The following is a 27,936-nucleotide window of genomic DNA, read 5'->3' on the forward strand; positions in this document are numbered from 1 at the left end:
TAATTATTTCTATCAACCAAGCATTTGTATTGGTTTACCAACAAAACATGATGTAAAGTGAAACACTAAAAAAATTATTTCCTTTCTTACTTAGTTAACATTTACTGTTAATATTAGTCTGATCTAATTACAAAATTAGTTTTCTTTGTTATCTGATAAACACTTTTTTTGTTTTAAGCATAAAAGTAGTCCAAAAACTATTAAAAACATCCCCTTAAAATTTTCAAATTAATAGTTTATTGCTATAAGTCTGGCAGTAAGTTACAACAATCATATGGTACCGGTACACAACATAAACATTCCCAAATCATCCAACACCATAGAATTTTTTAACCTCTAAATTTTTTTGGAAATAATTAAATTTTTATTACAACCAATTTTTATACAGGGCACAGCATAAATTGCAAGCTAAACATGATGACCACAAGACATTAAGTAATTTGTGGTTCCTGGGAAAAGGTAGTGACATAAGACATGATTGCATGTATCTAGTGTTAATTATGGTTAACCATAGTTGTAGACAACAGTGGGAGTATTTCAAGGTTACGGTATGTGCAGAGTTTGTATCATTGCTTGCTTGTGTAAAGTACAGTCTGAGTCAAGCAGGGCTGTGTTGGAGGAAAGTTAACTAAAATGAAAGGTAAAAAGTATGTCTATACAATATTATTTTCTTACTCTCCACAGACCATTATCGGGGCAGCTCTTATTTTATAAAGTATAATTAATTGTGCTATTTTTATTGTTAGTTATATATCAACTCCAATGAATAATAGTAAAAGTTAAATGTAGATTTAATTAGTTTGTTTACATGAGTTGAATAAATTATAGCAACAATTATGTACGGTTGATGTTCTGTTTAGTAAATTTCAAGTAGGGACAAAATAATTCTTAGAAAGTTAAAATTATATCAAATTGTTAAATTTAGGACGATTTAACTTATTTATTATTATGTTTGATAACTAGTCAATTGACCCACCTAATCAGTAATCAATAACTACTGATTTTTTCATTATTAATATTACTGTAATTATAATCTTATTTTATGAGCGTCATTACACCATTAGTATTTAATATTTTTTTACTATCTAAAGCTGACTTTTAGCACAGTAAAAGGCTGTTAAATGAATTAAAAAAACCTTACATAATAATCTGTGAAAGATAATTCAATTCATTCATGTTGAGCTGTCATTAATCTATTGTACTTTTCACAAACAAGCCCACTTTATAACAACATACTCTTCATCCAAACTTGACAATAATGGAAACATGGATCATTTGAAGGATCAGAAATGTGAAAATCTAATTTTACTTCCATTTTGGTATTTGACAAGTATCTAGTCTACATTCTGAAATGTAATACACATTGAGATAATCATTCAAGAATTATTTGTTGACAGAATTTCAACTTATCGATTTAAAAGCAGCTTTTATTTTATAGTTTGACAGCGTCACACACAACTCACGTTCAGGCAATCTACATTGCACACAACTCATCACATTCAAGTATTCTACAACAATACGCACATCTTATATCCAAACATTCTACAAGATTACACAAAACTTAATGCATTTCCAGCTCCAGATTGCTTGCAGTGAGATATCAACTTGATAGATTTGCTGATAAGCTTAAGTTGTGAACTGCAATCTGAATGGCTTCTTCCCCAAAGATAAACGATTGATAACACATTATCTGAGAATGATGAGGACCTTACGAATGTGATCTGGAGTTGGTACTCAGGATTGGAGTGGGTCTACGTGAGGAGGGTCAAGTAACCTGTGTCGGTAAGTCAACATGTCAAGCGAACAAGATGAATATGACTGCGACAATGATACTCCAAAGATTCAGATACCCGAGACTGAAAATGTAAGTATATTTCAATGCTTGACTTAGATTTGACTATATGTAGCCTATAAACAGTCTAGTAGAATGGACAACCACAGATGTAGGGTTCTTGCAGCTAAATAAGTATTATTTTTAGTTTGGAAAAGATTAAGGTATATTTTATATTTCAATTAATTTTTACTATTTTATGAATTTGGTTAGTACACATTTTTAACCACGGTATCTAGTTTTATAAGAGGATAGCTTAATATTGGTTCTATGTTTTAAAGCTACCAAAATAGGTAAGGGAAATTTAAATTGTCGTTTATAAAGAAATTTTTATTTTGGAACACATTTATTTTTATGAATGAAAAATGCAAAATAATTTGAATTAATTAATTAGCTTTGAAATGTATTCTTTAGGTTTTGTAGATGCATCTTATAGGTGAGTATAGGCATACATATTATTTGGAGTTTCAGTAAAAAAAATGTGAAATTTTTCTGAATATTTTAGTTAGTGGTTATTCTGTGGTTGAATAAATTAATTAAGAAAAAAATGTTTTCCCTAGGCTATGCCTACTGCTTTTTACTTAGAGGCCTATTCCTTTAACTGAAAATGTTGTATTTCAATGAGTGACTTGGTTTTGAACTTTATCTTATAGGCAGCAGTTCTTGCTCTAGAGAGGTATTATTTTAAATATAAAATAAAAATATGGTACTGTAAATACAGGGTATCTGGGCTAGAGGTATCAAGAAATAACTATCTTGTATATTATTAAAATGCAAGTTTTATTTAAAAATAACAATGCTATGTCATACAACCAATTGGTATCATATTCAGTAAACAATGTGATCACCATAAGTAGTTTAAGAGTTCCAATCGATAATTAATCTCACTGACTCACTGTATACCTTTTATTGTGGCGTCAACATATTTCTATCATAAGAAACTTACAGCTTACAGCTAAATGAAAACCGTGACAGCAGGAATGACTACAAACAATGTTATGGATTTAAAACCAACAATTTTGTAAACATCATTAGGCTGATATTCACATTTAGTGGCTATGTTGTTGTTATGGCCAGAAATGATCCAGCTTGGTCTCATGGAAGGACTGCATTTTCCTTAACTTGTAGTTTTTAGGTATTGTGTTTGTAATACGACCTGTTGAGTCCTTGGAGGCTAGCAGCCATCTTGGATAATTTCAAACAGCCGCTGAAGAGTTATTTACCATCTAAAAATATTTGTTCAAACATCAGTGTGATTTTGATGTAAATATCTAGTATTCTGTGAGATTAGAAATTTTCTTTGTAGTTTTTTTTAATTGTTGTTAGAACGTCTATGCTCCAAGGACTCTTCGAACACAATCTTTGTTGTGTGTATGACATGTTGGCATGGTTATTTTGAAAATTACATTTTAATATCATACGGATACGAGATATTTCTTTCTTTGATACACACCTATTGTGTGTAGTTTATGAACAGAAAATTGGTCAAGCATTCTTACTAGAATGATGTGGTTTTATTTATTATATTGATTTCAAGCCTTTGTTTTGAGGCTTAAAAGTAGCATAATTTTTTTAATTTGCTTATACCCAATTCAATTACTAATAGCAATAGCTACACTTACCCACATTGGTGCGAACCCAAACAAAACAATAATAAAAAATAAACTGGTGTTTCCTCGTTAATTTTTCTTATCAAATTGAATATAAAAAAACACTGACTCAGTTGTTGTAAGCTTTCCACCCTCTGCAATTGTTTACAGGATGATTTCTCGTTCCGTAAGCTATGGGCATTCACGGGACCTGGGTTTCTACTGTGTGTGGCGTACTTGGACCCTGGCAACATAGAAGCTGATCTACAGGCTGGAGTTGTTACCAAATACAAGGTTATTGTCAGTTATGAGGCAACACTTACACTACGATCAGCTTCCCATTTCGTTCAATGTTTGGATTTAACCTAACTTAAAAATATGTTCAAAAATTGATTATTTATATGGTTTATAACTGTAGGAAAAATAGAACGTGTAATGCGAGTGCAAACTACCACTTCGCCCACTATAGTTACACAAATAACTATTTAAATGATTTACTTCTAGTACCACAGTATATTTTTAGCGAATTTCCCAACAAGACTACAAGATCGCGCCACTCATCATACACTCATCTCCATTCATACTTGGCTTAAAGTACCTACTTCGTATGGTCGCCATTTCAAAGAAAAGTACAAACTAAAAAAAAAGTATAGGGAAGTATAGCTATTAAACTGTAGGTGGCACGTAAGGCCTGGAACCGGGACCGATATACTTTTTCATTTAGATGTCCCTAGAGGCCAAAAACACAATTCGTTATGGAGAATATTGTAAAATGTTGTAGTTTGCTTGTTTATGGAAATATTTTGATCAAACTTGGCAAATTCATTTACTAAGCTACTAATATTTTACTAAAAAGACACTTTTAGCCTCCCTGTAGCAGCAAATCTAGGTACTCGTTAAACCTTATTCTATTTAAATAGATTTAATTTAAAATCAATTCAGGCAAATGGAAATTCGCTTAGTCTGCAGGTTTGTTATGGCGGAGGTATTTTTACCTACATGATGAACGCTTGACTTTTTATACTTCAACACCGATTGACATTTACAAAAGAAATTGTATTATGTTGAGTAATGTTTGATTCTAGCAATAAAGTATATGAATTATTGCTTTTTCTTGAGTTGGCCTGTCTGCACAGCACAAAACGTGGATGGACTTTAACGGCTTAACACTTCTTAAGGTTTTAATTGGTGAAACTTTTCATTATTTCATTAGTAAATTTCTCATGTCCTTAGAATATTTTGAAACTAAAAACTTCTCAAAACAAGACATTAGACCATTACAGAATACACACGGTTAATACCTCAGCGTTCAGCTATGATACAAATGTTTGTTCCGTAGATCTTATGGGTTCTCCTGGGATCCACGGTGCTTGGTCTGATGATGCAGCGCCTGTCTCTAAGGCTAGGAGTGGTGACTGGCAGACATCTGGCAGAGATGTGTCACCTCCAGTACCCGACACTGCCTCGTCTCTTCCTCTGGCTGATGATAGAAGTGGCCATCATCGGCTCCGACATGCAAGAAGTCATCGGAACAGCCATCGCACTCTATCTGCTCTCCAACAAACTGTGAGCACCAATACTTTGGGTGTTTTAAGCTGTATGTTTGAAACAATGTGTAGAGACAGACAGTGGCGGTTCTAGGACCTTGTCAAGGGGGGAGGCTACTGGGGAGCTTGGGGGGTGCCCCACACCCCCCAATAACACAGGGGGGTCCTCCCCCGGGAAAATTTTGAATTTTCAAAGCAGTTTGGTGACTTTTTAAAGCCATTTTTAACACCTAAAACAGTACCCAATTGTCCATAAACTCCCATTTCACTTGTTGTTTGTCATGAACAAACAGACATTAAAAACATTAAACTATGGTGATTGCATTAATGAATTTCAAAACATACTGTATCCTCCTAAAAGCCGTTGGGTGACTTCTACAGCTAGTTTTTACGTGTAGAACTGTGTGCAAAACCTCCCATTTCCCCATTTATTTGTCATGAATAAGTAGAATAAGTACTCTATGCAGATGCCGCACTGAGCGGCAAAATGCGCATCGAGTAGTATTAGTTCAAACTACAAGACCTTCAGGCAAAATAGGTAAATAATTACTGAGTGATATCTGTTCCAGAATCCCACTCTGGGTTGGAGTAGTAATCACAGTAGTGGACACCTTCATGTTTCTGCTGCTCGACAGATACGGACTTCGAAGACTGGAGCTATTTTTTGCGATGTTAGTAGCCGTAATGGTCTTCACTTTTGGATATGAGGTAGGTACTTAGTTATTTTAATCATAAATTATTATAATTTTCTTACTATTTATCAAGTAATAATTTTACGGTTCAAATTATGTTCTTGATATAAAAAAATTAAGTAGAAATCATTTAAGATAATAATTTATTCCAAGGAATCACAAAATAAAAAGTAACTAGAATTCAAGCACATTTTTAGTGCCTGGAAAGTAATAAGTGGAAAAAGTTAAGGAATAAATTGTATTACATGATTGTAGTTAGTTTGTGGTGGCTCGACCTAGTGGTCTGTAGATGTTAAAGAGTCTGGCGGTGTGATAACTGTGGCAGTTATGTGTTACAACTGCTTTTATTTTGTTTGTTGACAGTTTGTGGTGGCTTGACCTAGTGGTGTGAAGATGTTAAAGGGTCCGGTGGTGTGATAACTGTGGCAGTTATGTGTTACAACTGCTTTTATTTTGTTTGTTGACAGTTTGTGGTGGCTCGACCTAGTGGTCTGTAGATGTTAAAGAGTCTGGCGGTGTGATAACTGTGGCAGTTATGTGTTACAACTGCTTTTATTTTGTTTGTTGACAGTTTGTGGTGGCTCGACCTAGTGGTGTGAAGATGTTAAAGGGTCTAATGGTGTGATAACTGTGGCAGTTATGTGTTACAACTGCTTTTATTTTGTTTGTTGACAGTTTGTGGTGGCTCAACCTAGTGGTGTGAAGATGTTAAAGGGTTTGGTGGTGTGATAACTGTGGCAGTTATGTGTTACAACTGCTTTTATTTTGTTTGTTGACAGTTTGTGGTGGCTCGACCTAGTGGTGTGAAGATGTTAAAGGGTCTAATGGTGTGATAACTGTGGCAGTTATGTGTTACAACTGCTTTTATTTTGTTTGTTGACAGTTTGTGGTGGCTCGACCTAGTGGTGTGAAGATGTTAAAAGGTCTGGTGGTGTGAGAACTGTGGCAGTTATGTGTTACTACTGCTTTTATTTTATTTGTTGTGTTGACAGTTTGTGGTGGCTCGACCTAGTGGTGTGAAGATGTTTAAGGGTCTGGTGGTGTGAGAACTGTGGCAGTTATGTGTTACTACTGCTTTTATTTTATTTGTTGTGTTGACAGTTTGTGGTGGCTCGACCTAGTGGTGTGAAGATGTTTAAGGGTCTGGTGGTGTGAGAACTGTGGCAGTTATGTGTTACTACTGCTTTTATTTTATTTGTTGTGTTGACAGTTTGTGGTGGCTCGACCTAGTGGTGTGAAGATGTTTAAGGGTCCGGTGGTGTGAGAACTGTGGCAGTTATGTGTTACTACTGCTTTTATTTTATTTGTTGTGTTGACAGTTTGTGGTGGCTCGACCTAGTGGCGCGGAGATGTTGAAGGGTCTCGTGGTACCATGGTGTGAGAACTGTGATAGTTCTGTATTGCTACAGGCCATCGGTATCATTGGTTCCACAATAATGCCTCATAACTTGTATCTGCACTCTGGCCTGGTCAAGGTAAAAATGATCATGACTATTTTCTTTCATGTAGTCTCTCTACTTAATTCAATAAACAAAACTCCAAATAACTTATTTTTTAAATTCAATTTAAATTAGAATTTATTTCACAAAAGAAACATTTTACAGGCAAATATACATTAAGTTAGATTTACATAATTACTGAAGCTAAATTTTTAGGCTATGTCTAAAATCTAAAGCCAAATACAGTTTTGCAATTTTGTTTTGTCTTATTATTATCTGTTAACTTCAGCAGAAACCCATCTCGATACTCCAGGATGGTCACAAGTGTTCCAGATATATTTTTAAAGTTTTGTTTACACAATACAATATGTTTGACATGTGTAAAGATCTTTACAATAAGTAGTTTCTGTGGAGGGGTTTCGTTTCCTTAAAAACTACCACGGTTTTCCTCAAAACTGACTTGAAACAAACCCTTGCAATTCTGTTTTTAATGGAGAAAATTATCACAGAAGATTAAGCAAGATTTATTTAACTGCTTGTGACCTCAACTTTTTCATTAACCTATTCATTACCACATTAGGTTAATCTTATTAGGTTAATCTATTATTTTTTAGTCCAGACAAGTGGATCGGTCCAAAGCCAATAAAGTTAGAGAGGCCAACAAGTACTTCTTCTTTGAGTCGTTCATGGGCTTGACTGTCTCCTTCACTATCAACGCATTGATTGTATCGGTGTTCGCCAGCGAACTCTACGAACACACCAATGCGGATGTGGTGAGTTGAGATGTGTACAGAATCATTATTTCTTTTTGTTTTCATGTAAAAAAAGCTAAAATATAGTACTGTCAAGTGTTCCTGTTTTTGCTTGGCTAACCAATGATTTCTAACCTAAAGGTTGTAGAATACCATGCAACAAATAATCCTCTACATTACTAAGGTTTTGAATATTTGCCATCTTCAAAAGTAAATGTCATCATATTAACAGTAAATTGTTTTATGTGTGTCTTGAGGTGAGTGTATGTGTTGAGGATGACTCTTCACAACCACAGATCAAGAAGAGGGTTATTTAGCCTATAGACTCTAGTATTTTATTGGAAAAAACCGTATAATTTTATACCATTTATTGTCCAACCAAAATAAAGGGATCATGAGTCAATTAGTTATTTATTTTTTTTATAATGGAAATCCTTTGTTATTAGTTTAAATTAATTTTTAGTAGTACATTTATTTTTAGAAAATAAAATTGACCATTTTATGTTTCTTTAGATGAAGATTTGCTTGGACAGTGATGTCCCACATGATAACATTTTCCCCGTAAGTAAAACAAAAGATATACATATAACATAGAAAATAAAATAGCTTATTGGTAGGTTATACATTTTTATAACTGAATATCGTTAAATTATATCAAGTAGGCTGGCTACATTTCTCATCACAGGTTAAAAAAAAGGATGGTTCAACACATTTTAGAACTTGGAATCTGTTCCCGTCTTCACTTGGGTTGGATCTTAGAACAAAAATGGTACATAAACCAGAAAAAACACAATATCTGGAGGCAACAAATGTTAAGAGCAGTTAAAGGAAGAAAGACACAACAACAACAAAAACACTGCACCACACAGTCTGATGACTGTAGGATCTGTTTTATTTAGAGCAATCAATACCAGTTCCTGAACACATTGTGAAATTTAGTGTTTTACAAACCAGGAATGGAAAGTATCCACAATATCTAATTAAAATAACCGATTACCTGCAAGTTAAGTTGTTAGAAAAATAATACTGTTACAAACAAATTTTGTTTGAATTATTTCAGAATACTTAAGTGTTTACAATGATAATATTGATCAATAGATGAATCAGGTTAAATTATCACCTTAGTTTTAAACGGAAAAGGAAAAACAACAACTTGAAGTAAAATGCAATCAATAAAATCTATTACAGCTGGGTAGGTATGCGAGAGAAGCGCATTCCTATCAATAGTGAGTAGTAAGGTTGCCAGTTCGGTACTAAGAAAATTGAGAGACTTTTTGTTGGTTTGAAGCTGAAACCAGCTGAGCTTAGTAAGTAACAAAGCTGCAGTTCATTCATTCAACACTCATTCTAATTTATCTTGTCCACAAAATATACCCTCGTGAGGTGTGTTGGTGTTGTAGAAATCTCGTCTAATCCAATCAACATTTCAGAAGAAAAATTTCTTTACATAACTTTAAGGTTTGTTCAAGAACAACACAGAGATTGTGGAGCTGGACATATACAAGAGTGGGATCTTCCTAGGCTGTAGGTTCGGCCTGGTAGCCATGTATATCTGGGGTATAGGTGTGTTGGCTGCAGGGGAGGGGACGACAATGACGGGATGTTATGCAGGACAACTTGCAATGGAGGTAAGCTCAAAAGGTATTTTTCTATTTTTTGTTTCTCTTTTCTCTAAACATCAAGATTGTTATTCAAGTAGAACCCGGGTTAACCGTAACAGTTCCATAAAATAATACAGGGATAGAATATGCTTTCGTAACATCAGTGGTTTAGTTTAAAGTATTTTGTAACCCATCGTACTTTGTAGCTGAAATAAAACACTGTGTTATATAGACATCTTTTTACATTCATTTTTCGTACACACTGTGGTAATACATAGGCTATTTTTAGCATTAATGGGTTAACCCAAATATTTGTTATCCGAAACGGCTCTCCCCCCTTTATTTTGGTTAGCCGGGGTTCTACACTGTAGTGAATTTCTCATATAGGGAATTAGCTATTACCATAGATCTCATGGTAAGACCTGATCTGGGACTGATTTACTTTTTAGAAAATTTCCCATAAAGGGAATAAGCTATTACCGTAGGTCTCATGGTCTAGGTGAGACCTAGACCCGGGACCAATTTACTTTTTCGTTTCGAGGTCCCCAGAGGCCAAAAACACCCTCCATTCAAATTCATATATATAAACTTTAAGGGTACTAAATGTTTAATGTACTGTCGATGCTCCCTGGTGTGGATTAACGTCCGCACGGGCGAGTACTACAACTATTTGCGTACTATCCTGTAATTAGACCAATTAGTTAATTCCAAGGCAAAAATGTGGTTCGGATTTCACGATAAACTGTAGGTCCCTTAGTTGCAATTAGCTGTATGGGTTATTAATTAACAGCTGTGTCTAAGGAATAAGTCGGTATTAGTCACCAACAAGACTCGCACCACTCATCCTACACTCATCTCCATTCATACTTGGCTTAAAATACCTACTTTGTATGGTTGCCATTTCATTGAAAAGTATAAGTATAAGTATTGGTTACAGAGAAAATTTCAAAAACTGTAAATTTAAAATTGTTTATGTTATTCTTATGGAGAATAAGTTAACTCTTATAGTTTGATTGTTTATGAACATAGTTTGATGAAACTATGTAAATTTATTTATGTTATAATAAGGTACGGTTTTTAGTAATAATATTTTACTAAAAACCCCATTTCATTACCCTCACTGTAGCAGCAAACCTAGGTACTCGTTTAACTTAATGTTATTTAAATAGATTTAAGTGAAAATCAGATTGCGTGACTGTGACAATTCTTGAAAACGAAAAGTTAACTGTTTTGCTGCGGAGATAATCGAGACATATGTAAACACAAAGTTAACACCAACTGTAATGAATAAAAATTTACAACTTGTGTTACGTTTCATTGTTTAGGGGTTTCTGCATCTCAAGTGGAGCAGATGGAAGAGAGTTTTCTTCACTAGATCCATCGCCATCGTTCCGACATTCTTCATAGCGTTTTTCAACTCCATCTCAGACCTAAGTGGACTGAATGACATGCTCAACGCAGTCATGAGTATTCAGATCCCCTTCGCTACTTTGCCTCTGGTTGCCTTTACCAGCAACCCCCATCTGATGGGAGAGTTCGTTAATTGCCGGTAAGAACAGTTCAACTTGTTTTCCTTGTGATAATTATCTACAGAATTTTAGAATTCCCAATCCAGTTAGTCAAATATTTATGAGAATAATTTAAAAAAATATCATACATCGTCTGACAACATTGAAATGTGCATCTCTCTTTGTTTTCACTTTAGTTGTACAATTATCAATTGTACAGTTGCAAATATTGTTATTGGCTGGTTAGTTAGAACAGTAGATTGTTCATGGTCTGTAAGCTAATGAGTTTATCAGATATAACTTCAAGGGCAAGGAACAGTTTACTTAAGTGATGTAAAATGCTTAGTTATCCTTGCCTGATAATAACTAAATAGCTGCAAACATTTTACGTTTAATTAAATTACTTAACAAAGTTTACAGTTTTCTCATGAAAATTGCAATGTAAGAAATTTAATTTCTTTTGTTATAGACACTAAGTTCCACGTTTATTTTTTGTATAGTTAAGTGTATTCTATAACTAATTAAAGAATGCTAATACTATGTGTTTTATGCTGTAGCTTTAAGATTGTTTTTTACCCTAGGATCATACCCTGTTGCAAGCACAGGTAAAGCTAATGTAAAAAATAAAGGGGAGCGAGCTGGCGTAGTGGTTAGAGCGCGGGACTTCAGTCCCTGAGGTCACGGTTCGATCCCCGCCAAGTCACCAATGGATTTTATCTAAGTGATAATGCCGCAACCCCTAGGTCTAGCCTGAAGTAATGTGAAAAACAATCCCAGGCTCGCGCCTAGCATCCTAGGGGGGGAAAAATATTAAAAATAAAAATAATACACCATATTTATTTTAAAACATTAGTCCTGTTGTTCAAATCCGTAATATAGTTCCATAACTCAAGGCAACAGCTTTATCTGTGTTGTAGAGTCGAGCCAACCCATCTACTAAAGCTCTTAAAGGGCAATCATTCACTTTATAGTCAAAGTCTGACATTCAACACCCGTCACATTACCATCCCTTTTTTCACTTGAATATTAAGAGCTAAAAGTTAAACACCTTCTAAGTTACAAACCACAGAGACACACCACACTTACATTGTTAAACTTTGTTTATAAAGTCAAATCGACTTCAGTTGTTTATTTTTTCCACAGAATGAATGTAATTTTCATGCTACTGGTCTCTGTGATGGTGATTGCCATTAATGTCATGTTTGTGATATCCTCCGTTCTACAAGCAGCGCTACAAGACTACTGGTTGCTCTACGCTCTCGCTGCGTATTCTCTCATGTACTTTGCTATGTGCGGATATCTTGTGTTACACATGTACGCTAACTTATCAGAGTCAAAACCCGCTTTTGCTAAGATGTTTGTGAAAGGTAGCGACTGGCGGAATAAAAATATCGATAGCTGGATAGAATTACAGAAGAAAAGGTGAATGTTCAGTGACAAGGTAATATTATTTAGCAATTATTTTATTACTTTGTTTTCTGTATTGTGTTTGGTTTAGATTTACCGTAATTTTGCACTACTTCCAAAATCTCTTAGTTAATCATACCCTTTTTTAAGAGCAATCTGCTATGTTTGAAATACATTGTATTGTATATAGCGACCTTTTTTACCAGTATGGAAAAAATAATTTGAAACTAATAAAATATTAGAATATTTTGCTTAATATTAAATGTTATTGAGATCAAATCTAAATGTTAATAGTTTCTACAAGTTAACTACCTTTTAATACCTTTTTGAATACAGTACCAGTACTACAAAATAAACAAAACATCTCAAAAGGTAGAAACAAGGTAAGCCTAGGAAAGTATACCAATTTATTGTTAGTAAATGTACATTGCCCGGATTACTTTACATGCGTTCTCTATTGTGTTATTTTTACATACAGTAAGTTTTAGCAACTGTCTAACTAAGGTGATATATTAGTCAGCAGAATGTATTAAATTACTTACTCATTATTTGTTAAACTAATGAGCAGTATAGAGTGAGAGCAATTTCCAATTCATGACTTTGCTCTATGAACCACATCATTGAATTATAATTTTTGAAATGTGTTTCATTTTCTTCAATATTTTTTCTTTAGACATCCTTCTCTTTCTTTACTCCTTCAGTTGATCTGAAAAATCAATGATGATTTACTGTATGAGAGCCATAAATAGATAGACTAACAGATAATGCAGACAACACAACACCTACCGGATACTTTGAAAATCACATAATAAGTTCTGATAAGTTCTGGAGCCAAAAGATTTTCTGCTACAGGGATCTCATCCCTGACTGCATTTGTACAAATTTAACTGAGGGCAAAATTGATTTCACCCCAATATTCATTTGAAAATGATTTGGCAATCAAATAAAATCAAATATGCTTTGTTAATAAAGTATATTAATAATGCTGAATGGTTTTAACTAATCTTAATATTAATAATGCACAGGACCATTATTAACATTAAAATATTATTTTTTGTTAATACTTAGAGGTTAAAAGGTCGCCAAGGGGTCCAAAAGCTTTTATACAAAACTATCAAGACAATATACAAGCGCCACAAGCCTGCAGATTGGTTAAGGCGACACCCATCGCTGGTGGAGTAAAAGATTGTGAAAGGTAGTGAACGCACAGTTCACGACTATTACATATTTAAATAATACTGATCGTTCAAACCACCGTGCATTCGATCCACTGTACAGTAAAATTCAAAATCAAATCAAATCGTCTTTATTTCATACTGTACATAAATTAATTGTACATACAATAATGAATGGTGGAGTGAACGAACAGACAAATAATTTCAAAAAATCACTTGGTGGAGTGAACGGTCATGGAGTGAATGAAATATCCCAGTATAAAGAATAAGGAACATGAAAATAACACTATACAAATTAACTAGAATATTTAGTAATCATCGCCATACCACTACTTGGTTATTTTAATTTGACCCTCAAAATATCAAGACATTTTTAAAGGTTAAATATGAAAGGTAAGTAGGCCTAGTTGAATATGTTATACAGTATGTAACATTTTTCAAGAAAACAAGATAGAGCTGCAAGCCCTAAGAGTAAATCAAACAAACCAGATTTTTTGTCATTCAGTAAATAGTTACTTTGCTGTCAGATAGTTTATAAACTAATTCATTCATTTGAGCCCTGACAGTAGAAGAGTACATTACATGTATGTGAGTGAAAATTTAAAAACGTACGTTTTCATGTCCCTGGCCTTTTACTTCGTAGATACTGGATTTGTAGTTTATTATTATGTGTTTTAATATTTTTTTGGGACGGGGGCAACATGTTACACACATTTATTTGGTTTTAAATATGTTCTAGGTATTTTTTTTGTATTTTTAAAGTCTCGAAATTTACGACCATGACGTGTCCCTAGGGTACATTTTCAAACTTTCACGCTGTTTTTAGACTAATTATTCATGCCGAAATATATAAAGCCATATTTTTATGTCATCAATGGTTATTAAATTTACATAAAAGGAGCATATTATAATTTTATTGTCATTGCAAACTGACTACCATGACAAAATAAGTCTGTCCCTCGATTTGGCGTCACGACCATTTGGGAAAAATTTTCAACTTTGGAGCACAACAGTGGCAAGCCTGGCGTCGATGGAGTCAGTTGGTTTTAGAGACTAGTTCGGGGTGTACGTCAGGATTGTAGGCCGGTCGTTTCGAGTCAAAAGGAGGAATTACAAGATTAATAAAGAAAAGATTGTGTTTTTTGTAATTTTGGTGTGTCCATGACCGTACGTAGTCATTCGATGAAGTAGACATGGTGTTAATTTTTGTTTATTAGATATTTCAATTGCTAGATTAACCTAGAAGTCCACAATATCCTCGAACATGAGGTGCAGGGCTACCGCCAGAACAGAGCCAAATAACACGTAATTTCACGACCAAAGTTTCACGACCATCGCGGGTTTTTTCACGACCAATTCAGCCTTATGGATTATAGTGTGTTTGGTTGTGACAATAACTTTAATATAATTGTAAATTGAACAGTTTAGTTCAATTGAAACACATATTTTTATTATAACTAACGTTTTTAAATTTTCACTCATGTAAGTTATCATAAGTTGGCTTGCTTTAGCTTAACCTCGTTTAGATAATTTTAATACTATTTTTGTCATCCTAAGTTTTGGGATCCCATTAAGTCGGTGTTGATTTATGAGTACTGTACAATCAACTCAAACATTCAATTCAACTATCCACATGCAAAACAAATAAAAAGACTAGTGAAAAGAGTTACCTTGATTTGCTGGATAATAGAACATCACAGACATAAAACTCGTAGATCCCAGCACAGGCAAAGTTAATTAGGCTTAGTACAATGCAGAATATTCTAAAATTAACATCCATGGGCACAACAAGTTCAAACTGTTCCTGTAGCCATTGATTTGGACAGAGGATCAGATAGGAAATGAAGAATGTTGTACAGACAGAGACCATCCAGAAACTCCAGTTCTTGGATAAAGGCATGCGATAAGGGGCTCCCTTGCAGAAAACTACAGCTAAAATGATATACTGCATGGACGATATGGAGAATAGAGCGTAGTTTTCAAAACAACCAGGGCTTTTAGATTTGGTTGAACTGTATGGGTCAAACCTGAAATAAAATAGCAAATATGTCAAGACATGATTGAATTTTTTTCTGTGCTAATGTTGATAATGACGAAGTATACTCTTAGAAATGTAATGTTGTTATATAGAGATAAAATTTTCTATCAAAATGTTCCATTCACCAATAGTTTTTTTCCTTACCCAATCAAACATTTTTTTAAATTAGTATTTGGATTCGGATAGAAATAAAATAATTTTGTGTAAATAGACTTGACTTTCCAGTTGCACAGCCAGTGAGAAATGTGATCACGCATGGGTAGACCATGTGATTATTTCTATGTGTACACTTAAGTGTGACTCTTACTAAAATGAAAGATTACTTTATTTTAATTCAATCAATGCATTTCTTAGGCTTTACAATACATATTACTCACCAGTCACGCTGTAAGAGAGAAAAGTAGCAAATGATCTGGAAGACAACGACAATAACCACTTGCCCGACGAGGGAAGAGACAGTAACTGGTGACAACAATGACATCTCTGGTGCTCGAGGTGACAACGGTCCGTAGTTAGCTTCCGTACGGCCGAGCAGAAAGGCAAACACGGAAATGATAAACAGATCCACAAACAAATACTGTATGTCGGTCAGATTACTATCCACAGAGTAGAGAATCATCACAGAGACAAACTGTGCAATGCTATAGCCAGCCATGAATTTGAATATGGAAAATGATGTAACCAAAGCTGCCCTTCCCTCTTGGATCAGCTTGACGACACAGTCGACAGTAGATTTCCTCGATGTGAACGGTGAAGCCACTGAAGATTCTGCCTCAGAGAGTGATATACCAGTGTGAGCTGTCTTTAGAGCACCACAATCATTGGCTCCGTCACCACACATCCCTGCAACAACCAACATGTATCTCATTTCCCACTTTTTTCCATTTCGGAGGAATCTTTTACGTTTTGTTTTTGTTACCCTCTAATGTCAAACTTTGGTTTGAAAAATATTTTGTTGGGGTCTGTTTCCAGCCTAGTGTTTACCACAGAGGGGACATGTTCACTGTTCAATCCTTGGCATACCCACAAATATTTTAGGAGTTTTGACCACTTTCCATTAAAAGCGTTTTAGATACCATAAAAAATGGCAGTAGCATAGATTAAACTGTGAATACTGTTTTACCGAAAGTAGTGCATACTGACCTAACCTAGCCAAACTAACCTAGCTCTGTATGCAGAAGCTCTGGACGTCGTGCGACAGCACAGTGCTTTTGGACGTCGTGCAACTGGCAGTGGCTTACGTGGTGCCACTGCTAAGTTTTTAAAATTATAAAGCGCGCTTTCACATGACGACCAATCCTATGATATTCTAAGCTTGTCCAAATGTTTCTTGTAGTTACTGTGCTTTTGGATAGGATGCAATTTGGACGTAGTGCAACAGTTTTTATTGGACGTCACGAGACAGCTAAAAAATTATACTTTGGACGTAACACTGACTCACTGATCATTGGATGTTGTGACATTTGGACGTTGTGCAACACTCCCAAAGTTACATACTATAAAACTAATGAAATAATACACATAAGCTAATCCTCAATAAAATTATGCATACAAGTTGCCAAAATCAGGCACACAAGTGCTAGAGACTCACTTATGCCTGTTTAAATTCATTACTATTCTTTCTTATCACCATTTTTTTTTGTAAAAAATTCTTTGGGAAATTTAAGACAGCTTTACATAAAACTTAATTCACTTACCAACATAATAACCAAAGGATTGCAAACACAGTACTAGCTGTTGCTTTTGATCTGGAGTCATTCTAGCAAATACAGTACATCTTTTGACTATAGCAGGTACTTGATCTGGGCAGTATGTGTGGATAGAGTCCCAAGTAGGTCCAGTTAAAGCAAATATCACATCTGGTTTTGACAGGATCTCATCATGGCTGCTGCAAAATAAGTATTTTCTTCGTACGCAAGATTTGAAATTTGTTTGTACATTGAATAAACACGCTCTTATTCTTTTTCAAACAACAGCCTCATATCGAGTGAATCTATTGGAAACTTTTTTGAAGAAATTCTCCTTGAAATAAATCAACTAATTTCTGAACAGATTAGAAAATTACAAAAATTCTTTATTGCAAATGGCAAAGCTTGAGGCAAATACATTTTCTTGCACTTAATCTGCAGTCAATACAAAAATTTTAAACATTTTAGTTATACTTTTAAATCGAATTAACTAACTTACACACTCAGACAAAATGTACACAAGCACAGTAGTTGTAGGTCACACTAACCAAGGCTATACTTTAAATACAGTTTTTTTAGTGCTCCCGGTCAATCCTTTAATTTAAGATTACATTACTTACGTAATCCCTTTAAGCCCCGAAACAGCTTTAAGCCCCTTGACACCAAAGCAGAAGTAAATTCCAAAGGCAGGTAATCATGATTAACACAACTTAACCTTCAATAGATATAGAAGCAAAACTAAATAAAGGCTGTAAGCTCAAAAGCTGTACCTGACATGTATTGCAAGCTGGGAGCATATTATTATTTATCTTGGTTGATTTTTGTATTTAGGCCTACAGTACAACCCCTTTATAACCCAAATACTCACATTTTTCTTTGCCCTTTGGTTATTTCAGATTCTGTTTCTACATGTTTCTTATTGGATGCAAGTTCAAATTCAATTTCATCTTCAAATGGTGGTGTCTAAATTTTTGAAAAAGTTTTAATCAATCTAGTACAAATATTGTGAATGAATAGGGATATAGGGAATAGGGATGTACAACCTAAATATTATTACTGTATGTATATAATCCTTATTTTAAGTATTGCTTTTATTAATTTTTAAGACACAGTTGTAGTTATTTTATTTTATTTTTTCCACGATTTCTTGGAGTGATGTGTGTAACGTATGTTGTATATATTATCCTAAGAGCTAAAAACTCATCTGTGGGATGTATTAATAATGTGTATAATTTAGGTTAGGTCTGACTCTATTCTTTGTAAACAATTTACATGTGACAGAATAAAGATGTATTGAATTGAATTGAAATACATATAACATTAATTTAAGTTAAAACAATTATGGCAGTGGTGTAATCAATAACACATAAAGGTTTGGGAAGCTTGAGTTTATGTTGGTATGATCAATTTTATACAGATTACAACCAATCTTTCAAACAGTAACACAGATAACTGAAGCCTTTATTTGTTAAGTTCTTACAATATAGAGAGAGGCCAATCTTTCTTGTATTTAATTGATACGTGTAAAAACTTTATATATGTAGAAATATATCCCAGAAATAACATATTCACTATCCAGCCATCTTAGGCATACATACATTTTTTTCAATATGTATTTCAAAGAAAATCTATATAACTGATTGAGGTTTTTTGGGAATGAATAGAGTTAGGTTGGCTTACCTGAGTCATACATACTCAAAGGTCTGTCTATCTGTGTTGTATACACTGTACCTGTATAACACTGGTTTGTCTTGTATCTATTAGCTCTTGGAATCTAAAGATCTCTAACTGGTGAAATAGCTTAAGAGGGTTCCCTACCCCCATTGATAAACGTCAGAAAACCGCTTCGCGCGGTATCATATAGCGATTCTAGTTTTGACATTTAAATTGTGAACCAAACACCATTTTGTACATAAAGAGTGGTTCTACTAAGTTTGCTTTTTAAAAAATGTCTATGCTTACGCAATCAAGGGCAACGACTTGTCAAAGTTAGTGAACTTTACAGTTAAAGTTCACTAACTTTGACAAGTCGTTGCCCTTGATTGCGTAAGCATAGACATTTTTTAAAAAGCAAACTTAGTAGAACCACTCTTTATGTACAAAATGGTGTTTGGTTCACAATTTAAATGTCAAAACTAGAATCGCTATATGATACCGCGCGAAGCGGTTTTCTGACGTTTTTCAATGGGGGTAGGGAACCCTCTTAACTCTATCTATAATCCTCCTTCCTATTTACTTCAATCAATTTTTTTTTGTATCTGGTTGTTTATTTTTTTTAAGGCACTTCACAAAAATCTGATATTGCGTGGTCTGCCGTAAACACATACTAAATTTCAATTTTAAGAAATTAAGCTAAAAACAAATAACAAATTACAAAACACATAGGTAAAATCCATAAAAATTACTTTTAGATAGATATACCAATTTGGCAATTGTTTTCAAACTTACTTGCATTATGTGAGACACTAGCCCTTCTCTACAAAGTTTGTAGTGAAGTTGTGCTTGTTTATCATCTCTCGGAGGTATTACGGTGACCAAGAACACCGCCTCATTCGCAGCTACTATACCACACTCTCTGGCTACACTTACTGCAGTTAGTTGATTGTCACCTGTTGCAGCAATGAAAAGAAGATGTTACTTGAGTAAACATAGTTTCAATGCTGTAACATGAAATATTTTTTAAAGAAAGCATCATTAATGGATAGCCCAATGAAACCCGGCATCTTGGTCCATTGAATTGATACTTTTTGTAAAGGAAGACACAAGAATGCATTTTTTCAATTTCATGAAACAAATCTAGTGTTTTACCTGTCACCATTACAGTGTGTATATTCGCAGCTTGAAGTGTTTTAATGACCCCAACAGTTCCCGGCTTCAGTCTGTTCTCAAAGACAATTAGTCCGAGAAAGGTAAAATCTTTTTCAATCTCTTCTCGAACCAGTTGGTCGACAGATAAATAGTCATTCTTGTAAGCGATTCCCAAAACCCGACAACCTTTTGCAGTATATTCCTCTAGCTTCTTCTCAAAATCCTCAGGAACTAAAATATAAAATGGAAAAGTGTGAAATAACTATTGGTAACACTGAGATAAATAATAGAGATTAATTACTTATCACTTTACTAAGACAGCGATAATATGTGAATAGTTGGTTTTTTTTAGCTAGAAGCGGTTGACAACTTTGACAATGAACTTCTTTGTCTGTTGTGATCAGACTTGTCAAATTTTAAGGTTAAGTCAAAACAAACAAACTGTTATAATCATAGAACAGACTCTGACATTTTTAAAGCCTATAGGACAAAGGGCTTTTACGAGATATCATCCAATCCCACAAAAGGCACATCTACAATATAAGAGCTTTAAATTGATACCCAAATGTGCCTATAAAAATAAATATTTAAGGGTCGATTTGCTGAATACAAAATTTGACAAGTTTGATCACATGATCACACAACAGACAAAGAAGATTATTGTGAATGATAGTTTAACTGCTTCTAGTTAAAAAATCCAACTGTACCTAAATATTTTAAGCTGAGTATCAGTGCAAGTGTGTGTGCAGTGAATAAAGAAAAATTGCATAGCTTTTGTAACCAAGAACTTTATTTAGATAGGACCATTCACTAAAAGTCTGATGAAGGATAGCCGAGTCCAGTTTCAAACCATAAAAATACTTGACTTTTCTCAGGATTGAACCAGCAATCATTATATTACCAGGCGAGCACTCTAACTTTAACACTTGTGGGGGTTTTTTAAATAGTGAATGTGAATTAAGGGTGAGTCCTTATTAATGAAAAAAATATTAGAGGAGCAAAGCAGGGTCTGTTTTTGAACCTTAAAAAGCTTACAGCATACTTGGAATATCAAATAAATTAATGATGGGTTAGCCTCTGGATCGTAAATTGCAATATAAAAATGGTTTATTTTACCTTTTTGCGTCGAACGATCCGTGTGTAGTTAGTACAACTACAGCTGTTTCATACCACTAGGGTACATCATCAGGTTGTTATGACGCAACATCCATCGGCGCCTGTCTCGTGTGTTCGTTACTCGGCCAAGTTCTTAAATTCGTGTTTTTTAAATGTTTTTCGTGTATTATGTGTATATAGACATATTTATTTCGACAAGTTCATCTATTAATGAATGCTGTTTTATCTAACGTTCTGCCAACAACCTGATGATGTACCCTAGTGGTATGAAACAGCTGTAGTTGTACTAACTACACACGGATCGTTCGACGCAAAAAGGTAAAATAAACCATTTTTATATTTTAAATAAATTAAGAACCCTTATTAAAATTCCTTTGTTTTATCAGTTATCAAGTCCTTAAATTATATAATAAACATGATACAAGAGAATGTACAACCTATTTTATTCAACCATTTTGACTGAATGAAAAATATATAAACACAAACATAAACATTATAAAACAATAACATAAACCATGTGTTAAGAAATCATATGTTGTTGACAAATCCTTATTAATCCTCCCCCTCAAATTTACACGGCCGAATGTGGTTAATGTGCCTTCTCCAAACCTGCCCATCGTCCATCTTGATTTGATAATGCACCAATCCTTCTCTCCTTCTTATGTTTCCAAATTTCCACTTTCCGTCTTTTCCGAAATTGCGCACCTGAACCCTGTCCCGCACCCGAAACTCTCTTTTCATTTTTGTACATCCGTCGGGCATTTCTGTGTGATCTTGGGGTTTCTTCATAAGATCCAGCCTTGTCCTTATTCGTCTCCCAAACATAAGTTCATATGCCGAGGACCCTGTAGCATTTGTGGCATTCCTTAGTGACATTAGGATGTGATTTATTTTTAAGTGCAAATCTCCTCCATCATTCTCCATTGCTATTAACTGTTTCTTTACAGTCTGAACAAATCTCTCTGCTTGTCCGTTGGTTGCAGGGTGATAGGGGGCAGAGAATTTGTGTGTGACGCCACAAGCTTGTAGGAATTGGTTGAAGATAGATGATGTGAAGTTAGGACCATTGTCAGAGACTAACGTGAACGGGTAACCAAAGGTAGAGAAAAGTTTCCTGAGCTGTTGAATGCACCAATTAGATGTTGTAGTTTTGGTTGGTATGACTTCAACCCACTTTGAATAGGCGTCAACGATAATAAAAAGGTATTGCCCATAAATTGGACCTGCAAAGTCGATGTGTATTCGTTGCCAAGGTCCTGATGGAACCAGCCAAGGATGGACATCTACTTTTTCAGGAAGATTCTGCTTCAAACAGCATGGACGACAAGACTTTGCTAGATCTTCTATGTTACGGTCAATGTGTTTCCAGTAACAAAAACTTCTTGCAAGATTTTTCATTTTCACAACTCCTAAGTGTCCTAAATGAAGTTCATTGAGTACTTTTCCTTGCAGTTTTTCAGGAATTACTACTCTGGAACCACGAAAAATGCAGCCATCATGAAGTGAATACTCATTATTCTTCAAGCCAATATGTTCTAAATCAGTACCATCTTGAAGTGCTTTCAAAAGAGGTTTTAGGTCATTGTCGTTTGATGTTTCATTTGCAATATTTTCATGTGTTACAGGCATTGATTCAATTTGATTAATGTAAAAGGCTTCGTGTTGATCGATTTGATTTGTCGGTGGATGCTCATTAGGAAAGCGAGACATGTAGTCTGCATTACCATGTGATTTGGTGTTCCTATATTCAATAGTATAATCGAAGCCAGAGAGGAAGTGAGCGTAATTGAAAATACGTGTGGCAGTCATAGTAGGTAAGGTTCTGTATGGGTCAAAGATTGAAACAAGTGGCTTATGATCTGTTACAAGGACAAACTTTCTGCCATAACAATACTGGTAGAACTTCTTCAATCCCCAGTAAATCGCCAGTGCCTCTTTGTCTATCTGACTGTACTTTTTTTCACTTGCAGTGAGAGATCGAGAAGCGAATGAAATTGGCCGTTCAGTACCATCTTTGTAGCGGTGAGAAAGAACAATTCCTAATCCGACTGGAGAAGCGTCTGTGGCTAGCACTAAGGTTTCATTTGGATCAAAATGAGCAAGAACCCGGTCACTAGCTATCTCAACCTTAACTTTTTCAACACATTTATCACATTCTCTGGTCCAAACGAACTTAGTGTGCGCCTTTAATAGATTGTGTAGTGGATTCAAGATTGTGTTCAAGTTGGGGATAAATTTCTGGTAGTAATTGGTCAAGCCCAGGAATGTTCGTAGCTCTGACACATTTGACGGGTTTGGTGATTTTAAGATTGCTTCCACTTTGTCCTTATTCTTGTGTAGACCATTTTGATCTATAGTATGTCCAAGGTAATCAATTTGTGTTTGAAAAAACTTGCATTTGTCTTTATTTAGTTTGAGGTTGTGTCTCCTGATGACTTTCAAAACACTTTCTAGCCTTGTTAGGGCCTCAGGCTCAGTCGAACCTTGAATAATAATATCGTCAAAAAAACACTGAACGCCATCAATTCCAGAAAGTATTTTGTCCATAAACCCTTGCCATAGGGCCGGAGCAGTCTTAATTCCGAACATGAGTCGATTTACCTTATACTGTCCTTTATGTGTACTGATTGTTTGAAGTAGAGCACTTTCTTGGTCCATTGCCATGTGTAAATAAGCGTTACTGATGTCTAATGTACAAAAGTACTTACCTCCACTCATTTTTGCAAAAATGTCCTCGATACGTGGAATAGGGTACTTGATGTCCTTAATTTGTTTATTTAAAGTCACTTTGAAATCTGCACAGATTCTGACCTTGCCACTGGGTTTCACGACTGGAACGATTGGAGTTCCCCAATCACTTTGTTCGACCTTCGAGATGATTCCTATTTTTTCCAATCTGTCCAGTTCTTCTTCAACTTTAGGTCTTAAAGCATATGGCACTAAACGAGGTTTCATGTAAACTGGCTTGGCATCTTCAAGTAGTTGTATATGTCCTTCTACCTCGGGAATAACACCAATATTTTGATCAAATACGTCCTTGTAATTCTCAATCAGTCTATCGATATCTGCATGCGTGTGAGAACTTGTAATACTCCTAAGGTCAGCCCAATCTAGTTTAACTTCCCTTATCCAATCACGTCCAAAGATAGGATCGACCTTCCTGTTGATTACGTATAGTTTACCAATGAAATTGTGATCTTTGTACGTGCATTTCACAAATACATATCCAACAGGCTCGAAAACCTCCCCAGTATAAGTGCGAAGTTCTACTTTCGTTTTGTGAATGGATTTGTTTAATCCTAGATTCATGTAATCCTTGTAAGATATGGTGCTCAATGCGGCCCCAGTATCTAGTTCCATTGTAATTTCATTTCCCTCAATGTCCACCTTCAAATTAAACTTATCTGAGTTTTTTGAAGTTATTAAGTTCATTTCATAAGATTCATCTTCTTCAAGTAAGACATCAGCTTGACATGTGTTTCTCAAGTTCTTAAATTTTGTTAAGGAATTCTCGCTCAGACAGACTCGAGCGATGTGACCCATCTTTCCACATTTTCTACACCAGTGTTCAGTAAATTTACATTTGTTAGCTTTATGTTTTTCGTCACCGCATCTGTAACACTTTCCCTTAAGGGATTGGAATGTGAATGAACTGTTGTTGGGTCCTGTACATTTAGTTCTCATTTCACTGTTTGTATTGAATTGTTTATTAGTAGGCTTTGAAATCAATTGATTGATTTTGGCTTTATATTGTGAAGATGCAATCATCGTATTTTCAGTTTTAGATAGTTCCATTATCTTAGCAGTATTTATGACTTCCTGGAAGGTCTTGTCTGATTCTACTTGTAGTAGTTTCGTTCTTATCTCAGCGTCTCGCAATCCCCTGATGAACTGTAAACGTAGCATAGTTTCGGCTGTAGATTTTCCACAAGAACATTTGAATTCACAAGGAGTAACAAGTTTCTTTAGTTCAACTGTAAAATCTGTAACGGATTCACCTACCATTTGCTCTCGTACTATGAAATTATGTTGCCGTGCCCAAACGCTTGGTTGAGGATCCAAGTATTGCTTCAATAAAGCTAAAAGGTCATCATAATCTTTCTGAAGTGGCGTTTCAGGTGCACAAATGTTGTAGAGCTTTTGATGTAACGTAGGAGGTAGGGCATTAAGTAGGGTGAATGTCTTTGTAGTTTCATCTGATATGTGTTTCAGGTGCATAAATACTTCAAGTCTTTTTGTAAAATTGTCAAAAGATTCATCTTCACTGAAAGGTACAAATGAAATATGGGATGTTGAAGCTGTATTGCCAGTAGAGTTGCTTGCATTACCATTGATTTCTTGAGTTGTATTCGAAAGTGAAATGGGTTTCAACTGCCTCAACATAATCTTCAACTTAATGAATACTTCTTCAATGTCCATCTTGTAATTTACTTCTTCATCCAGTTCTGTGTCGTTTATTATTAGTTCTATTTTCTCTTGTACGTCAAGAAATTTAGTCCATGTTGAGTCCAGAAGTTCTAGACGTTCGTCAACTTGCCTAGGATCAATTTCATGATTGTTCAGCTTGTTTGTTAATTTAGTCAATTGTGCCTTGATTGACGTTCTTATCCTTTTGTAACTGTTTAAATGTGATCTAATGTCAGTTGACTCCATTTTGGTTTTCCTCGTCGCCAGTTATCAAGTCCTTAAATTATATAATAAACATGATACAAGAGAATGTACAACCTATTTTATTCAACCATTTTGACTGAATGAAAAATATATAAACACAAACATAAACATTATAAAACAATAACATAAACCATGTGTTAAGAAATCATATGTTGTTGACAAATCCTTATTATCAGTATTTTATCAAAGGTTAATATTTTCTTAAATTAAATTTGGAATTATAATAAACAATCAAACTATTATGACTTGTGATCAAAATTAGCATTTTACTGACTAACAAAGAATGGAATTTCAGACAATACATAATTTATAAAAAAGATATACTTACTTGAAAGATGATTGCAAATATTCCGGATAACCTCTGGAGCACCTTTGGAATATATAGTCAAGCAAGAATCATCTTTTTCATTTTCTTTCCCCTTTAGCCTCGTGACAACTGTCATTCTTTGAAGACTAGAGGAAAAGGGAAGCTGGTGAACTATTTCAATTTCTTGTAGTTCCTTCAGAATAACCAACAAATTACAATGTAATATACTTCCATATACAAGTTGTGTAAACAATGTGAAAGTTCTAAATAGATTTTTTTTATCCTCCTTGAAAAAGAGTTTAATAATCTGATGATAATTTTATCTGGCTAAATGAACTCTTACATCTATGTATTTATTCATATTACATATTTTTGAAAATTTTTGACAACTGAGATGAATCAAACCACTTTTATTCAGAAAATAAATAACAACTACCATCTTATATACTAAAAAACTTTTGCAAAACTTAGGACAGCTAGCTTGGCCATACCACTGGACCGAATTACACGTGGTTGGTACCAAATGAAAGATATTTACCTGTAGATGTGCAGAATCCCTTTATAAATTGAATTAGGCTCACAAATAAGCACAAAAAATGAATTTGAAATCTTAAAAAAAAAATAACATGGGTCTTATGGGTTGCTATGGTGATGACGAAATAACAACAAAATATAAACAGAAAATCAAAACAAATGGAATATATTCCAATCACATGTTTTATTTATAGTGTGTGGGGAAAATAGAGAAGTCTGTACATTACATATTTTTGGTTGGGTTTTCAACCACGGGGCGACCTCTAGGAACATATTATATAAAAATACTTATGGGGACTTTTCTTATGGAGGTTTAACATGGGACAAAATTTTAAAGCTTACGACAGCTAGCCTGACCATTACCCTGGGCCGAATTACACGCGGTTGGTACCAAATGTAATTGTCTCTATATTTGTCCATTTTGCTTCAATTTCAGATATTACTTGACTAAGTGTTATAAAAACAGAAATTAAAAAATCTATTGACAATTTAACATGGGGTGAAATTTTAAGTCTAATAGGAGTGAGATCTGGAGATCTATTAAACAGATTTACATGCAGGTTGCGTTAAATGAAATGTTTCCCATGTGCCTGAAAAGTTTACTATTCCTTTAGTGAATCTTATATATTAAAAAGTTTTGGAAAACTTATGACAGTTAGCCTGACCATATTACTGGGCCGATTTACATGCACGTTGTACCAAAAGAAGGTTATGGAAGAAATTCTAATCACATGTTTTATTTACAGCGTGGGGCATAAATAGAGAAGTTTGCACAATACATACTTTTGGTCAAGTTTTTGACCACGGGGTGAGCTCTCGTAATGACTAAAACAGAACTTAACTATGGTATGTCAATTGGTACAATAATTTTAATAGTTTAATGCCATCAAACATTGTTATTCTTACAATAGATATACCGTAATGTACTGTAAACTCTATTTGAAAAACTTACTTCTTTAGGAAAACTTGTTGATGGTAGAACAACCATATGAGTTGATCTTTCATTTTTAGGAGCCGATTCTTCTAAAACCCAACTAGTCCACTCAAACATCTTCAACAAAGTATCATGAATTACAGCCTACTTAAAGGTATAATCATAGATAAAACATACTCCCTTAGTAGATTTCTCATCCTTATGGAACAGGTGAAGACAATTTTATTGTTAGTTCTGTACGGTTTATGTAGAGGTCGTGTTTTGTTTACAATTTGTTTCCCGTTATTACAGCCATTTAA

The 27,936-nt window shown here is 34.5% G+C and overlaps 2 protein-coding genes across 8 annotated transcripts in view; one reads left to right on the top strand and one right to left on the bottom strand.

Annotated features, from left to right (window-relative positions):
- Nucleotides 1-331: 331 nt before the first annotated feature.
- LOC128988901 (protein Malvolio-like) lies at nucleotides 332-12,557 on the top strand. Of its 3 annotated transcripts, none has more exons than XM_054410668.1 (11): nucleotides 332-459; nucleotides 1,577-1,864; nucleotides 3,592-3,714; nucleotides 4,760-4,986; nucleotides 5,537-5,675; nucleotides 6,979-7,134; nucleotides 7,713-7,871; nucleotides 8,364-8,411; nucleotides 9,320-9,478; nucleotides 10,777-11,000; nucleotides 12,103-12,557. In XM_054410668.1, the coding sequence occupies exons 2-11, from the start codon at nucleotides 1,793-1,795 to the stop codon at nucleotides 12,383-12,385; spliced, it is 1,590 nt and encodes a 529-aa protein (XP_054266643.1). In that variant the 5' UTR covers nucleotides 332-459; nucleotides 1,577-1,792; the 3' UTR covers nucleotides 12,386-12,557. The 3 variants fall into 3 exon arrangements, with proteins under 3 accessions (XP_054266643.1, XP_054266644.1, XP_054266642.1); XM_054410669.1 differs by lacking the exon at nucleotides 332-459 and adding an exon at nucleotides 493-647; XM_054410667.1 differs by lacking the exon at nucleotides 332-459 and adding an exon at nucleotides 493-640.
- Nucleotides 12,558-12,759: 202 nt separating this feature from the next.
- LOC128988895 (polyamine-transporting ATPase 13A3-like) overlaps nucleotides 12,760-27,936 on the bottom strand; it is a 39,249-nt gene continuing 24,072 nt past the window's right edge. For 4 of the 5 annotated variants that reach the window (XM_054410660.1, XM_054410661.1, XM_054410657.1 and 1 more), the window contains exons 13-21: nucleotides 27,656-27,754; nucleotides 26,191-26,362; nucleotides 20,076-20,306; nucleotides 19,716-19,876; nucleotides 18,136-18,230; nucleotides 17,277-17,467; nucleotides 15,957-16,422; nucleotides 15,212-15,568; nucleotides 12,760-13,072 (exon numbers count right to left, since the gene is read on the bottom strand). In XM_054410660.1, coding sequence (XP_054266635.1) covers nucleotides 13,036-13,072; nucleotides 15,212-15,568; nucleotides 15,957-16,422; nucleotides 17,277-17,467; nucleotides 18,136-18,230; nucleotides 19,716-19,876; nucleotides 20,076-20,306; nucleotides 26,191-26,362; nucleotides 27,656-27,754 — 1,809 coding nt within the window. In that variant the 3' untranslated portion in view covers nucleotides 12,760-13,035. The remainder of the gene's footprint in view (nucleotides 13,073-15,211; nucleotides 15,569-15,956; nucleotides 16,423-17,276; nucleotides 17,468-18,135; nucleotides 18,231-19,715; nucleotides 19,877-20,075; nucleotides 20,307-26,190; nucleotides 26,363-27,655; nucleotides 27,755-27,936) is intronic. The other variant, XM_054410658.1, reaches the window with a different exon arrangement.

The sequence above is a fragment of the Macrosteles quadrilineatus genome, unplaced genomic scaffold, assembly GCF_028750875.1.
Source record: "Macrosteles quadrilineatus isolate MER2022 unplaced genomic scaffold, UCM_ALF_1.0 Scaffold_3__2_contigs__length_128488019, whole genome shotgun sequence".
In the NCBI taxonomy this organism is placed as follows: domain Eukaryota; kingdom Metazoa; phylum Arthropoda; class Insecta; order Hemiptera; family Cicadellidae; genus Macrosteles; species Macrosteles quadrilineatus.

What these genes read in the sequence shown, in the direction of transcription:
- LOC128988901 (XM_054410668.1), top strand. Translation starts at nt 1,793, where the DNA reads ATGTCAAGCGAACAAGATGAATATGACTGCGACAATGATACTCCAAAG. An exon ending in AACACACCAATGCGGATGTG is followed by an intron (nt 7,872 to 8,363) that starts GTGAGTTGAGAT and finishes ATGTTTCTTTAG; the next exon opens with ATGAAGATTTGCTTGGACAG. An exon ending in CACATGATAACATTTTCCCC is followed by an intron (nt 8,412 to 9,319) that starts GTAAGTAAAACA and finishes GGTTTGTTCAAG; the next exon opens with AACAACACAGAGATTGTGGA.